The 17,137-nt window shown below is 37.9% G+C and overlaps 1 protein-coding gene across 1 annotated transcript; it reads left to right on the forward strand.

Annotated features, from left to right (window-relative positions):
* The first annotated feature begins 132 nt into the window (after positions 1-132).
* On the forward strand, positions 133-17,110 carry pold1 (polymerase (DNA directed), delta 1, catalytic subunit). Its single transcript, XM_020922661.2, has 27 exons — positions 133-303; positions 1,434-1,619; positions 2,692-2,805; positions 2,884-3,024; positions 3,844-3,969; positions 4,042-4,210; positions 4,762-4,873; positions 4,961-5,090; positions 6,434-6,600; positions 6,682-6,786; positions 6,870-7,010; positions 8,156-8,266; positions 8,344-8,535; positions 8,619-8,707; positions 9,406-9,522; positions 10,087-10,200; positions 10,289-10,436; positions 11,602-11,697; positions 11,790-11,927; positions 13,165-13,340; positions 14,235-14,387; positions 14,909-15,011; positions 15,099-15,231; positions 15,993-16,106; positions 16,202-16,254; positions 16,680-16,777; positions 16,876-17,110. Exons 2-27 carry the CDS (start codon positions 1,436-1,438, stop codon positions 16,961-16,963), a joined length of 3,312 nt encoding a protein of 1,103 aa, XP_020778320.1. The 5' UTR covers positions 133-303; positions 1,434-1,435; the 3' UTR covers positions 16,964-17,110.
* Positions 17,111-17,137: the final 27 nt, after the last annotated feature.

Here is a 17,137-nt window from a genome sequence, read left to right on the forward strand (position 1 = left end):
AATTTTGCCGGGAACAAACTAGTCTTGATGAAAGTGTTTTGACCAATCATATCGGCTGCTGCGGCTGAAAGTCCCGCCTCTCTGATATATTCGTTGTTCTGATTGGCCTGAGGAACAAAACCGGAAGTCTTCCCCACTCTTGGGTTGGAAGTACACAAATTGAAGAGTGGCGGGAGCTCTTGTCATCTGGGCTCTAGTCCTTTGTCAGAAGTGATCTCTTTGACTTTATTTGTATGTTTACTGGCGGACTCAAGGGCACACATCTGACAGGTTTTGTTGAGTTATCGGTGCTGTCATAAAAGAGTAAGGAACCTTTGATTGTTCAATGTTTTCATGTGCATGTTAGCTTGTTGCTATAGCTGCTCAGTGTAGCTCCTCAGTGTTCATACTTTTAGCACTTTTGTCTCTATATCTCAGATGCACAGTGTGGTTTACTTGTGGTTTTGCTAACATTTATTAGCCAACACGTTTTTTGTTTACGTTTTCGACAACTCTAGCTGCTCATTTGGTTGTGCTACTTCCTGTGCTTGTGCTTAAGTTAAAACACATTTTCAGATATGTGAAGAATCCCTCAGTTGTTCAGGTAGAATCCACGGCGAGGAGAAAATTCAGTTTGTCGACTGGACAAAAGTTAGTTTGGTTGAAGACGTTTCGTTTCGCAGCTCATCCAATCTGCTTCTTCAGTTCTGGTCAGATGCTGTTGGACACTACCTTATATCTGCAGGGAGGAGCAGCAGTGGTCCTCAGTATACTGTACATCTCCACTTAAAAGCCACGGGCCACTCATTTGAGGACAGTGAGGTAGAGATTTTAGCCAGAGAAAAGAATTGTTTTGAGAGGGGAGTGAAAGAAGCCATTTTTGTTAAGAAAATCCTTCTCTAAACAGAAATGGAGGACTCAGACCCCATCTATCTCCTATTTATAACTCCTATCCTCAAACCTAAATCAAAGCAAACAAGAGAACAATAGGTGTAGTCACGTTAGGTCCAGAGGTGTGGAAGCTCCATTATGAATTGTTATGCTGTACAGGTCAATAGGTCCAACTAACCAGCAGAAACCAGCAGAAACTGTAAACAAGTAGGTGTGTTAGTTTCAGTTAGTGAGCTCCTCCCTGCAGATATAAGGTAGTGTCCAACAGCATCTGACCAGAACTGAAGAAGCAGCTTGGATGAGCTGCGAAACATCTTCAACCAAACTAACTTTTGTCCAGTCAACAAACTGAATTTTCTCCTCGCCACATTTTCAGATTAGAATAAAAAGCCCTCAACAAGCTCCCTGTTGTGTCTTGTTAGTTTCACCACTATTAACATGAATATGATTTGCTTTTATATTAATCTAGTGTACTTCAATTTATACTGAATGTCCCAACTTAATCATAAACATAAACATTTCCTGTAATAGCTTAATAATGTCCAAATATAATCTACTTGCAGGTATGGATTTTAAAAGACGTAATGGGGGTCTTCCTGGTGGGGGATCCCAGGCCAAAAAGGGTAAGACAGGCGGGGAATGGGAAGACAGTCCATCTCAGTTCGAAGAGGAGCTGTCTATGTTCGACGATGCAGAGATGGACATGGAAGACATGGAGGGACAGGCGGGACACGATGTCATTCCTGTGGGTAGGTTCATGCAAAGTTGTAAAACCATCACACAAATATTTAAAGTATACATGCATAGTAGGAATGTAATGATATCCAAATTCTTCAGTACGATATTTTCATGATATGCATGTCACGGTACGATATTTATTGCAATATTTTGAAGAAGCTGAACAGAACAGAATTGTGAATATACTACTTTTTTCTTTAAAAATCTCTTGACAAGCCTTTGGTTCTGTCATAAACCAAAAAGTTAAGATCTAAAAGTGCTTAATAAGTTATTTCATTGGACTATAACAGAGCAGAGGATCATGGTCTATGTATTTTTTTTAGCTGTTGCTGCACCAAAACAATGAATTTAAGCAAAGAGACTTGTAATTCAATATATTGTGATGGCCCACGATATTACTGAGAGACTTCTGACGATACGATATCACGATTTTTGGTTATTGTTGCATCCCTAATGCACAGTATAGCCTTTACACAAATTAGTCACTTTTCTACACTGATTAGTGGGAGCAAGGCTGAATGATAAAGACATTCGTAATCATTCAGCCTTGCAATATGGCTCTTGCTGATCATTACAGGGTCGGAAAGTGACTAAATACAAAAATTACTTATATTACTGTAAAATAACAACACATTTTTTTGGGATAATTGTACTAGTAGATGCAATTAAGTATACTTACTACTTATATTTGAATTCATAGGGGTTGTCATACTGTCTCTACTCCTTTACTAAGTTTGCAAACACATATAACAGCACTGCATTGCCTTCTCTGACTTTGGCTATAGCTCAAATAATGTATGGATTGAGGTTCAAAACAACTTAATAAAGTATTGCATAAAAGACTGATCTAAAATGCTACCAAAAGTATTTTTCATGAATACTTTTACTTGTACAAATTTGTCAGCAATATTTGTGCTTGTAATTAAATATAATTGTAGTGGCGTAGTTGTACTTTCACCGCTGTGTATTGTTTTATTGGAATCATAAGCCCTGTAATGTGTATTCCATTCTGAGGTCTCCTGTTCCTAAACCGAATTGTCCGTTTTATAAGTAATCTCATATTTTTTTTCACTTTTTCATCAGGTGACTTGTTCTCTGCTGACCTGAATCCTCGCTGGCGACGACCTCCAGCTCCCACTATAAACCCTGCGACAGACACTTTGGTTTTCCAGCAGATAGACCTGGACTATTATTTAGGTGATTATTGATTATTGGTGATTGTTTTATGTGTTCAGGCATTGTATTAAAACTCTCTATTACACTCATGTCGTACAGGCACAGCAGTTGCAGGCATGCCGGGTCAGACACAGGGAAAAGTGCCCATCATCCGGATGTTTGGTGTGACAGACAGTGGCAATAGTGTGTGCTGTCATATCCATGGATTTGCTCCCTACTTCTATGTGCCTGCTCCACCAGGTGAGTATCTCCTTTATAACTTTAAAGAAGGCATACTATGTTTATCTCCAGGTGCTTTTGTATTAAGCTATATAACATGGGTAGATAACTGTTTTATATTTTGTTGATTGAAAACTACAATATTGACCTTTGGAAACAGGTCCACTGACTTGCTGTTCATAACTGCACAACACACCGTTTCATAGTGGCATTTCACTGTAGCAAGCAGCAGGTTTTCGTCATATGTTTTTATTTTTGAATTGTTCCTATAATTTTAAACCTAACCTGTCAGTCTTAATTAAAAAAAAGAAAAGAAAAGAAAGAAAAGCTAACTAAAAACAGGTTCTGGGTGGGGCTAGGGCCTAGGTGAAAACAGGAAATTTCTGCTTTCTGAAACTTCACATGCAGGACTATACAGTGCTGCTCAAACATGTCTCTGAGTAAACTAATGGTAAGGGAACAAATAACTAAAGATGATTCATTTCCTTTAAGAATAATATTCCTGTGAAGAAAAATATGTGAGCTGTATTTGACCCATCCCTCAGTGCCACCAACGCACTAACGATTATTACCTCCGCCAAGGAGGTTATGTTTTTGCCGGCCAAAAATTTTGTTTCTCAATATCTCGGTTAATTATTGACCAAACCCCATGAAATTTGACTCGGGGATGGACAATGGGATCCTCTTTCATATTCCAAAGGCTGATCCGGATCTGATCCAGAAGACTGATTTTATCGCAATTTATATAATAAATGGGGGTGGTCCTTGGCGGACGTCTGTGCTCTCTGAGTGCTTTTCTAGTTTAAACTGTATTAATTGTGTATCATTCTGTTACTAAAGGTTTCAAGTCTGATTACTTGGGAGAATTTCAAAGAGAATTAAACTCTGTGGTGCTAAAAGACATGCGCTCCAATAAGGATAACATCTCTGTCACTGTGCTGGCTGTAGACATCACCCGCAAAGAGAGTGAGTAAACAAGAGCCCACATTCATAGAAAAGATAAATATTTTGAAATAATCTGTTATTATTGTCCTTTAGGTATGTATGGTTATCACGGGAAACGCATTCTCGATTTCCTAAAGATCACCATGGCAATGCCTCGTCTTATCGCTCCAGCCAAGAGACTCCTGGAGCAGGGCTTTAAGTTTGGGCCTTTTGCCCTTCAGAGTTACCAATCCTATGAGGCCAACATCGATTTTGAAATCAGGTATTGTGACCTATTGTATACAGTAAAACTGGTCCAATAAGGATTTTTAGAACAGCTATTCTATATTTTTTATGTTGCTTTGTCTCATAAAACATGTTTGGGCCTTGATTAATGTCTGTATCAGCAAATATTGGTCAGGTTATAGTAACAATTCACTTTCTGCAAAAAAAAAATAAAATAAATAAATAAATGAAGAAAAAATATATCAAGCAAACTAAGAATGATGCGTTTCAATTATATGATGTAACAAAAAACTAATAATGAGTCTAAAAGTAATAGTTTTTAAAATATAATAAGGCCTTTATAAACTAGGTATTAGAATAAAATAAACATTGACAAACTATACATTTTAGTCACAATTGCATTATTGTATAAACATAGTTAAGCTGAGTTGCGCTTTTAGTTAAATTTTCACTCAACATGTTCAAAAATTGTTGGTGCCAAATATCAATCTGTTCTCGGTTGTTAAAAAAACCAAAAACAAAACATTTCTCATTTCTTAGTTTCACATAAAGGGCAAACATAAATTCTACCTGCCTGTTCTATTACAGGTTCATGGTAGATTGTGACGTTGTGGGCTGCTGTTGGATTGAACTCCCCAAAAACAAGTTCAGAGTTCGGGAGGAGAAGAGCGCGGGAGGGTCGTCTCAGTACCCGGGCAAGGTCGGTCTGGTTATCCATTTTTACTGACCATTTTGCACACACAGTCATATTACCTTTTTGTTCTCTGACTTTGGTGTTATTGTTCAGGTTTCCTTGTGTCAATATGAAGTGGATGTGGGCTGGAATGATATGATAAGTCACCCGGCGGAGGGGGACTGGCAGCGGATTGCACCACTCAGAGTTCTGAGCTTTGATATTGAGTGTGCAGGGAGAAAAGGTACAACACAACTTCACATTATAAATTTCACATATTTAGAGAGGGTTTGCGCTTCCACATTCACCACATCAAAATTAAGCCTACACTAGGACTAAACCCATAAATAAACTTGGACAAGACCAGAACTAAATAATGAAGTCCCCCTATCTGTGTCCTTCGTAACATTTCTTGTGGAGGGCCTATTACCTAACCTGGCACTCTGAATTGAGTTGCACACATTTATCGATCTGGAACGATTCTTGCTGAAAACGATCTAGAAAATGCAGAACATCCTGACGATTATTTAAATCTGATTGTTTGAAGCAACAATGCAACAAGCTGAAAAATCAAATTTTTGTTAGATCCAGTCCACAAATGCACAAATAGTTTGTACTGATGCTAATATAGGCTGAAGTACCTCTGTCAACGTTGCCTTGCTTGTTTTGGTTCATTCTGGTGCTGCACCTCTGGCTTCTACACAAACCTCAATGCTGCTCTGTGATCAATTAAAGCCATACTGTAGAACATTCTAGGCAAAGCAATAACATTTCCATGGAGAGAGACAAGCGGTGTTACCCAGGTTGGTGCCACCTAGTGCCTCTGCTCAATTTCATTTCTTTCCAGCGACTAGGTAAGGAATCAGAATACACTAGATGATTTGCACGAACCCCGAAAGTTTTAGACTGCACACTGGCCAATCAGCAAAGACCTGTGAAACCATGACGTCAAACGCAAGCTCCTGTCTGGGTACCTTTTGTGGTTCAGCACAACAGTAAACAAAGCGGTCGAGATGGATGTAGACGAAGCCATACATTCTGTGTTGGCAACGATTCCCAAGTTCGAGGATTTAAAGCTGGAACAAAGAGAAAGTTTGTTGAATTTTATCAAGGGTAAAGACGTTATTGCCATTCTTCCTATGGGATTTGGCGCATTACATAAGTCACAACCAAATAGCAGTGATTGGTTAAATAAAAGAAGTACCTGTCTACCGTCAAACGAATGAATCCTAATGATGTGAGGTCAGACAGTTTCCACGAAGTGAAACTGGCTCAGGCTAAATCAGGCTAAAGAGGTGTACCCTGAACCAGAAAAGTTGCATAGTCCACCTTTAACTTGGAATGGCACTGAGTCAGTTTTGCAGCTCTATCCCCACAGTTGATATTGCATGGTAAAGTGTCCTTGGGCAGTACACTTTCCCGATTTTCTTAGAACTGATAAATGGATGGAGGAGCTGTTGGCACACACTGGTAGCTACACCGTATTAGTCAGTCCTACATTTTTATCTATAGTAGTTGCTCACCAGTTACTACTTCATTAATCTAAAACATACAGTAACTACCACATTTTTCATCTTTTGTGTGTAGGAATCTTCCCAGAGGCAGACAAGGATCCTGTCATTCAGATTGCCTCCATGGTCCAGCGACAGGGCGAGACAGAGCCATTCATCCGCACAGTGTTCACCCTGCAGTCCTGTGCCAGCATCGTGGGCTCCCAAATCCTCTGTTTTACACAAGAAAAACAGCTACTCCAGGTATTTAATGAACACTGCTTATTTTTATATTGTATTAACTATATTTCCTTGCTTACATGTCAGCTTGGTTTGTTTTTGTAGAGTTGGGCCGAGTTTTTGCGGACAGTGGATCCAGACATCATAACTGGATACAATATTCAGAACTTTGACTTTCCATATTTGCTGAATAGGGCTGCTGCTTTGAAGGTATGCTGTATATATTGGCTATATTGGTGTTTTTTCAAGATTTATTGTTTTTCTATAATGTATTTGTAATAAAATGTGTTTAGGTCAACCTGTTCCCTTACCTGGGCCGAGTGCGAGGGATCAAGTCTGTGTTGAAAGATCTAAACTTTCAGAGTAAACAGATGGGGAGGCGTGAAAACAAAACTATAAACATGGAGGGACGTGTTCAGTTTGATCTGCTGCAGGTACAGTATTTATTTATATTTGCTACCAACAGTTACTACTTTTACTGACTAAATACCATTACCCTATAAACACCAAGTACTAACTACTACCAATAAAATACATCTACTGCTTGCTACTACTTCTCACTACAACAGTTACCACTACCTCTAACTACAGTTGTTACTACTACTTACTACTACTACTAAGCAAATAAACACAAGGAACTACATATCCCATGATTCATTTCAGTGGAGATAACATGAAGAGATATGTTTTTACTTGAATTCTTGGAATTTTGACGTAATAGTTCACACCAAAATATTGTCAAGGTCTTTTAAAAGCAACAAAGTGTCCTATCTACAATTATATTAGCCTTTTTAAAATATTGCAATAAATATACCGTGAAATTTGGATATCGTTACATCCCTGCTAGTAATTTCTGCCATTACTCTACTACTACTTATTACTATTACCACTACTTTGGCTGCTATTACTATCAACACTACCGTTACCATTACTGTGTTCTGTATATTTTCTTAACCTACTATTTATTACCAGCTCTACTTCTTAATGATACCCAGCAGTAGTAGTTTTAGAAGATGCCGATACGATACATACATAGACCACAATACGATACACATCTCGATACAGTGCACTTTCGATTTGATATATTTCAGATTGATTCAGTACAGTTCAATAAAACATAAAAGCTAAATGATGGCTGTGATACTAAAAGACATTGTTAAACCACTTCTTGTGCAAACTGAATATGAAACACGCCCCTTTTAATCATCGAAAGAGTGATGAAAATGTCAAATGTGTTAAACGAGTTTCCTTGTCTAAAGAAGCAACAAAACTGTACACTGTAACAAAATAATTTAGTAAAATATACAAAAAATATTCTTGGCGATATATCGATACAGTATCAACAATATGGGCTGCTGTATCATCACATGAAACAATACTATATTTTCATATTTTTGCACTCCTCTAACTACTACTGCATTGAATATGATTTGGTGCATCAGTAGTTATTTTTTACTACAACCACTGCTGCAACTGCAAACGGTACTAGTACTTTTCCATTCAGTTTGACCTGCTATAGAAATACATTTAACTACAACAACTACTACAACTATTTGTCCTAATATTATTGTCTCCTTAGGTTCTTCTCAGAGACTATAAACTTCGCTCATACACACTAAACGCTGTCAGCTTCCACTTTTTACAAGAACAAAAAGAGGATGTCCAGCATTCTATCATCACTGACCTACAGGTAACTAAAACAAAAAGCAAGCACAATTGTAAAATGTACTGTGAGAATGCTTTTAAATACTTTGAAATCTTTTCCAGAACGGTAATGAGCAGACCCGTCGCCGTTTAGCTGTGTACTGTCTGAAAGACGCCTACCTGCCACTGCGACTGCTGCAGAAGCTGATGTGCGTGATCAACTATATGGAGATGGCGAGGGTGACCGGGGTGCCATTGACCTACCTGCTCTCCAGAGGGCAGCAGATCAAAGTTGTGTCTCAGCTACTGCGACAGGTACATTTAAGAGATTATAGTCAAATTGGCTCCTGATGGTTTGTTTTTTGTTTGTTTAATGATTTGAATTTTTGTGTTCCCAGGCGATGAAACAGGACCTGGTCATGCCTGTGGTGAGAACTGAGGGAGGCGAAGATTATACAGGAGCCACTGTTATTGAGCCAGAAAAAGGGTTTGTGTTCTTGTCTTTGTCTAATTTTTAAATATTATGCTTATACTCATACTTATTGTTTTTCGTTAATACAAAGCAAATGTACAGATTTTCAGTATTATCATTAGGATTTGTTAATTGGTAAAGTAATTTTGAAATAGTTACATGTATCTGTGATCTGTTTCTGTTCAATATCGAAAGTCTTATATTATGCAAAATTGACCCTTCTGAGCTTTAAGTTATGTCAGAATGTTGTTACCTCGTCAAAAACATACCCGGAGTTGTGTTTTGTTTTATTCACACATGTTTGAATCTTTATTAGTCTGTCTACATCTCAAAATGCTCTATTCCACCTTTTTTCCTCCAAATTAAAAGCTACCTTTTACCTTTTGTACAGTAAAATGGGCAATTTCTAGATTGAAATTATCCACATGATTCTAGTGAAGCTGTATGGAGTTTAAATACAAAGTGGAGCACTTTCTCCACCACTTGACATCACAAGGTGGAACAGTGCTTTCTATTTGAGAGAAAAACTCAGTCTAAATTTGGGGGTTTGTGTGTGAATGTGTGAATGAAACATAACACAACTCCAGGTATGTTTTGATGAAGAAACGACATTATAACATAAGGCCTTTAAATAATTTTTTTCATCTAGTGTTTGGTCAGGTTTGTCTTCAGTTTGACGTGCATATTTTTTAATTCTTTCTTTCATCCTTTAGATATTACAGCATTCCCATTGCTACTCTGGATTTTTCCTCTCTGTATCCGTCTATCATGATGGCTCACAACCTATGCTACACCACACTGCTGCAAAGAGGAGCTGTGGAGAAACTGGGGTAAATTACTATAACCACTAAGAAATGATTCAGTTAAATTAAAGTTTATTTACATTGCACATTTAAAACAACTTCAGCTGACCAAAGTACTTCACATAAAAGTAAAAAAAAAAAAATCTAAAACTAAAAAAATAATCCTATTTCTCAGAGGTGGGTAGAATAGCCAAAGACTGTACTCAAGTAAGAGTATTGTTCCTTTAAAATAATATTACTCAAGTAGAAGTACAAAGTATTAGTAGAGGTCCAAAGCTTGAGGAACTTGAGGAAGAGTGAAAACGTATTTGGGATACTACTACTACTACAAATTATAGATATTATATGCAGACAGTTACACTTATTAGAGTAAACAAAAAATAAAATAAAACAATGGAAAAAAATCTGGTATGTCCACAAAAATTGAGCAAGACAAAATCGTATTTGAAGGAGCAGTGCAAGAAACACAAATGTTCAGATAATTTCATATTGTCAACATAACACTGTAAAATATCTGTGGTATTTAAAAAAAGTTGCTTATGTAAATGTACTTATTACCCACCTTTGCTAATAATTAATAATGGTTTGCAGGCTTTCATCTGATGAGTTTATCAAGACTCCCACAGGGGACATGTTTGTGAAGAGCTCTGTGAGGAAAGGTCTACTTCCTGAAATTTTGGAGAACCTGCTGTCTGCCAGAAAAAGGTATCAGAAGTCACCAAGAAAAACACAAGCTAATTTACCACAATACAACAATACGATCTCCTATCTCGTTTACATTGTGCGTCCGCAGAGCAAAGGCCGAACTCAAGAAGGAAACTGACCCATTCAAGAAACAAGTGCTGGACGGTCGACAGCTCGCTCTCAAAATCAGTGCCAACTCTGTGTACGGATTCACCGGGGCTCAAGTCGGCAAGCTCCCATGTCTTGAAATCTCCCAGGTGATAAAAATGTTTTATTTGATCTGCTGCAGTTGTAATATATTTGCTACCAAGTACTGCTACATTACTTCTACCATCTGACATTACCACCACCACTACTACCATGACAACTACTACCTACCGTACTACTAACTACTGACATTACTACTACTGCTACTAATGACTGACATTACTACAACTACTACCACAACACCTACTACCTACTACTAACTACTGACATTGCTACAACTACTATTAAATATTGGCATTACCAGAGCCACTATGTATTGGCATTATCACTACTACCTACTACTATTACATTCTTCTACTACTACTACTATAAATGAATACCTAATACTACTTTACAATCTACTACTATTTTTATTAAATGGTAAATAGTCACATTTTTCTATGGCACTCAAAGCGCTTTACAACAAAAACCACTCACCCATTCACACACCAGTGTACGCAGAGACTATGGGCAAGGTATCTTGCCCAAGGACACAACTACAGCATTCATCTGTGGGAGCTGGAATCACACCAGCCAACCTGTGAGTCAGTGGATCTGACCGCTCAACCTGCGATGTTTATGTCGAGAGCTGGGTTCGAACTGCCAACCATCAGATCAGTGGGCGAATGCTCTATCAACTGAGCTACTACGTACTACTACCTACTACTAGGGGTGTGCAAAAATATAGAAATATTGATGAATCGAATCGTTTAATGTGATACAGTATCAATATCATGGGCTGCTTTATCAACATATCACCAAGAGTATTTTTTGGTATATTTTACTAAATTATTTTGTTACAGTGCTATAGTTTTGTTGCTTGTTTAGAGGAAGGAAACTCGTTTATACAGCACATTTGACATTTTCACTGCTTTTGATGATTAAAATGGGTGTGTTTCATATTAACTTTGCACAAGAAGTGGTTTAACAAAGACTTTTAGTTACACAGCCATGATTTAGCTTTTTACTTTTTAATTGAACTGTATCAAATCAAATTGAAAGTGCACTACTACAAAAATCTAATACTACTACTACTACAATATAAGACTGCTACTGCTACTACTGCTTAGCAGCACTGCTATTATCATTCTGTGTGTAGTTTTGATTGTTGCAGGAATTAGTAAAACAAAAACAGGAATACATTTAGGACTTTAAAAATCATGTATTTTTTTATAGAGTGTGACTGGATTTGGAAGACAGATGATTGAGCAGACGAAACAGCTTGTCGAGTCCAAGTACACCATCGCCAACGGGTATGAAGCTGATGCCAAGGTAAGCTTTTGGTTGCTATGATGGTGCCAGCTATCAGATATGAACAAAACATAAACACTTTTCTGCATTGGTTCTTCTTGGTTCGTGTGCAGGTCATTTATGGAGATACAGATTCTGTTATGGTTAAGCTCGGTGTTGCCACGGTGAGAGAAGCCATGGATATCGGGAAGGAGGCGGCCGAGTGGGTTTCATCTCATTTCACACAGCCAATCAAACTGGAATTTGAAAAGGTAATAAATCACACAACAGCATTCCAAAATATCAATATTTAAAATTAAGACTGAGGGCAGGTTAAAATTGCATGAATTTGCCTTTGCTGTTGTCCAAAAATTTTGTCATGGCTTAATATCTAATCAGTTTAATTTCCAAGTAATTTCCCTTGTGGATCAATAAAGTCTAAAGCCCTATTCGCACAGGATAAGTACAACCTGGGGACGTCTGGTAATTTGCAAATTACCACCTCACCTCTGTTACTTGGAGCGCATTCGGTCGGGATAAGTGAAGTCCGCAAAGTAATTAGAGAAAAGAACGTGGAAAGAAAAAGAAAGACATGGAAAAGGCGTGCAATTATAGTAACAAACACTGAGATGCAGATTCACATTTTGCATGGGACTAGTTTTATCACTGGACGTCTGTGTTTAGTGAAATGTAGTAGGTAATTTGCGTCAGAATTTTTACTTTACAAATTACAGACATGGCACATTCGCACGGGATTAATATCTCAGGCATCCTCCGCAATTATTACAAATCACCAAAGGTCCATAGGTAAATTAATCCCGTGCAAGTAGGGTTTAAGTCTAAATGAATGGGCCCATCTATATTAAACAAAAAACTGCATTAATTTCAGTCTTCTTCCCAGCACAAATGAATTAAGGAATGTACTTTTTTTTAAGTATAGTATTTAAAAGTTGTGTTTTCAATTGCAAATGCACAGTTGATGTCATTTGAAAGGACCATAATACTATAAGATGAAGCTAATGGATTAGGTAAAAAAAAAATTACAATGGTCAACAGTGTGTTTGACTGTCTGAGATTTCTTTCAAAAACTGTAAAAAACTGTAAAAATAAAAATAAAAATGTCCATAGAAGTTAAGAGGTCCCTGTTTTCCATCTGAAATTATGACATCAAATCCTAGAATGTTGTGAACATAGTAAGAGTATTAATAGTATTTCAAAGGTGCACTACGTAACTTTCCTGGCTTGTTTCCATGGAGATGATATCACCACAGTATGGGATTGGCAGTGATTTCACAGTGGGTGTTTTCATAGCTTAAAAATGCCTTTGAAAAACATGACACTCCCATAACTTGACCAGGTTGCTTCGCCTGCTTGTCTCCGCGAAGACAGACAAGTTTAATGCCATACTGTGGGACATTCCAGGCAAAGGAAGGACAAGCAAAATGAAGACAAGCCGATTGAACGATGTCTTAGCACTACAGCTAATTAAGTATGTGTGTTCCCCTAAAGGTGTACTTTCCATATCTGCTGATCAACAAGAAGCGATACGCAGGGCTGTACTTCTCCTCCAGTGCTGACACTCACGACAAGATGGACTGTAAAGGAATTGAGACCGTGCGGAGAGACAACTGCCCTCTAGTGGCTAATCTCATCAACACATGTCTCCAGAAAATTTTGATAGACAGGTAAGCACAAATCTACCACCCTGTTATTTTGATCAGAGGTGGGTAGAGTAAAGAAAATGTCAATGTACAGTATCTAAAAGTACAAAATAGTGGCCAAAGAAAGTACTAAACTAAATTTGTATAAGGAATAAAAATTAAATGAGCCACTAAATCTGGTATTTTCAAATGATAGACCATAAAAAACAGCGAGAAGAGTAACCAGAACTTTTACTCAAGTTGAGAACTGTAAAATTGTGAAATGTAGAAATAGTATTGTATTTTCCACACCATAGGGTGTGCTCTTAAGCCTCCAACCCCATCAAAAAACAACTGCGCCCCACAATCCAGTGCGCCCTACACACAAATCCACTCAGGTGTCCCAGCACGACTTCAGTAAACTACAAAGCCGCAGACAGCGACCACGCAGCAAAAACACCCACAGCCACACTCATCACTCCATGTGAACGAGGAATGTAACGGAGGAATGAACTGAAAAAGCGAGTGCAATGTGCCACTTCTAGCCACAACTGAACAACTGAGTCACTGCGAACACGCCAACAATCCAGCGGTCCCAGACAGCACCCTCCCTACACGCCACAACTGAACAAAGCTGAGAGTCACCGTGAACGTGCCAAACAAAGTCTGACTGACCCATCTAACTGTTTAAAGTCCGGTGCGGTTTATTTGTGAAAAAAGTCTAAAAATAGACCATTCTATGACAGTGCGCCTTACAATCCAGAGCGCCTAATAGTGCGGAAAATAGGGTAGTAGTAGTATAGCGTTTGAAAACTACTCTGATAAGTACTGTTAAAATAAATTAAAAAATACTAGAGTAAATGTGTTTGCATGAATGTAAACAAGTACTACAGTTTGTTTTTATTAACAGAGAGTTAAATGTTACACCTTCTCCAACAGAGACCCGCAGGGAGCCGTAGACCACGCCAAAGAAGTCATCTCAGATCTGTTGTGCAACCGCATAGACATCAGCCAGCTGGTGATCACCAAAGAGCTGACGCGCACAGCCCAGGAGTACGCTGGCAAACAGGCCCACGTGGAGCTTGCTGAGAGGTGAGGCCATGTACTTTAAGGGGAAATGCCAATTACAATTTACGTTTTAATTAGAATTTTTCCTTCCCAAGTTAAGATTCATGAGCATAGACGCTACACATTTTCTGTCAGAGTCATTTAAAGGTTTTAAGAGGCTTGTTTTCATGGATATTGTTACTTTGCTGGAGAGTTCCAAAGTACAGAATTAAACTGATCTATTTTGCATATATTGAAAAGTCTAATTATTGCTCAAAAAATACATTCTTACTGTGGGCAGGGTCACCTCCCCACAGATCTGGCATCTGGCGGACTGAAGATAGACACATTTACTGCCATATTGTGAAATATTTCTTATCACTTTCATGGAGACAACCAGAGAAAAAGGAAAAAGTTGTCTAGGAAACCATTAACACACAATAAATCCATGTTTTCCACCAAAATCTGAACTCCTCTTTACTGGCTTGTAGAACAAAAAAACAAGCTGATCATCACAATTACTTTTTGACTATTTACACAACTCTATTTTTGAATATTTTTTCCAGAATGAGAAAAAGAGACGCAGGTAGTGCCCCTAATTTGGGAGACCGAGTTCCCTATGTCATCATTAAAGCGGCGAAAGGAGCAGCTGCGTATATGAAATCAGAGGTGTGTGCTGCTCTAAATATGATTACTTTTTGCTTACTGTAGTATTATGCAGTACTGCATTAAAGTATTTTTGTTCACCCACTCTAGGATCCTATCTACGTGCTGGAGAACAACATTCCCATCGACACTCAGTACTACCTGGACCAGCAGCTGGCCAAGCCCCTCTTGAGAATATTTGAGCCTATTTTAGGGGAAACCAAAGCAGAAAGCGTCCTGCTTAGTGAGTATTCAAACTATTAAAGAAGTTATATTGCGCTTTTTTCATAGTAGTGCTTTTTCTTTTTAATAATTACAACAAAATACAGGAAAAGTAGGTGGGGACAAGGGGTAGGGGAAATAGGGGTGTGCAAAAGTATCTAAATATCAATAAATCATATCGTTTTATGTGGTGATACAGTATCGATATCGTGGGCTGCTGTATCAATATATATCACCAAGAATATTTTTTGATATATTTTACAAAATTATTTTGTTACAGTGCTACAGTTTTGTTGCTTGTTTAGAGGAAGGAAACTCGTTTATGCAACACATTTGACATTTTCACTGTTGTGGTGATTAAAATGTTTGTGTTTCATATGAACTTTGCACAAGAAGTGGTTTAACAAAGACTTAGTATCACAGACATGATTTAGCCATTATTTTTTTATTGAACTATATCGAATTGTTTTTAAATATATCGTATTGAACTGAAAGCTCACTGTATCGAGATAGGCATTGTATCGTGGCCTAAGTATCGAGGTATGTATCGTATTGGCATCTTAACGATACCCAGCCCTTAGTGGAAAACAGACATTTTTAAGGACTGAATGCAAAACGGTACAGGATTACTCAAACATCCATGAATCAACTGAATTCTGAGTAGATTATAAGGGAACACCAATATAACATGGTTAAAAGCACATATATCTATTTTATTGATTTCTTTTTATCAAACAAAGGAAATTATTGATAAAAACTACAACTATGCATTGTGTGTGGCAGAGGGCGACCATACCCGCTGTAAAACCGTGCTGACCTCAAAGGTGGGAGGCCTCATGGCGTTTGCCCAGAAGAGGAGCACCTGCATCGGCTGCAAAGCTGTGCTCAAAACAGATGGTGTGTATTGGACGGTTTTGGGTTCATGTTTATAGACTTCTCAAACACTTATGTGGGTGTTATGGTGAACAAACACAATCTCTGTATCATTGCAGCGGCTGTGTGTGATTTCTGTAAGAAGAAGGAATCTGAACTTTACCAGAAGGAGGTGAGACACAAGCACATCATTTTCAGTTTGTTGCCTGTCCAACACTACTTTATTGTTTAGACATGTTTTTTGTGGTTTTTAGGTTTATACTTTTAACATGCGGTTATCATTAGTTTACATTTTATTTATTGTATACTGTAATAAAATAGAATCGGGTCCAAGAACTTTCCATTCAAAACTGCAGAACTGATATGCTTCATAGTGTGATTTCACTATACCAAGCAGTAGATTTTCATTTATTTTATAGTTGAAAAATGATTGTGGCATTTTTGAACCTGGCATGTTTGACCCAGAGTCTAAATTTTTTGAATAATTGCACGTAGGTACAGAGCAGTGGTTGAGGATAAGGGGTAGGTGAAAACAGGGATTTTCAGAGCACTCATGTCTTGAATGCATGATCAGTTAATTTTATTTTATTTATTTAGATTTTCCACCTAAATGCCTTGGAGGAACGGTTTTCCCGTCTGTGGACCCAGTGCCAGAGATGTCAAGGGTCTCTTCACGAGGATGTGTTGTGTACGAGGTATGTCATATACATTCTTTTCAGTTCTCAATTCATATCCATACAGTTGTTTTTCAGTCTCAACGTTTTTTTTTTTCCTTTGGTCTTTTTTTTTTTAGTCGGGACTGTCCGATTTTCTACATGCGTAAAAAGGTTCAGTTTGACCTGGACGATCAGAGCAAACTGGTGTCACGTTTTGGCTGGTGAGACTGTGAGCTGTTTGTCCCCATGTGCCTATCTTCTTTTTACTGAGTTGTATGTTTTGTAATAATGGTATCTCAATTTCATTATATTTGTACTGTTTAACACTAGGGCAAAGTAAAGATTTTGTAAAATAAAATGAAACAAAATTTTCCTGGTTATGGCTTTTCATAAACTTAC

The sequence above is a fragment of the Boleophthalmus pectinirostris genome, unplaced genomic scaffold (genome assembly GCF_026225935.1).
Source record: "Boleophthalmus pectinirostris isolate CB_2022bp ecotype Guang Dong unplaced genomic scaffold, ASM2622593v1 HiC_scaffold_17, whole genome shotgun sequence".
NCBI classification, from domain to species: Eukaryota; Metazoa; Chordata; class Actinopteri; order Gobiiformes; family Gobiidae; genus Boleophthalmus; species Boleophthalmus pectinirostris.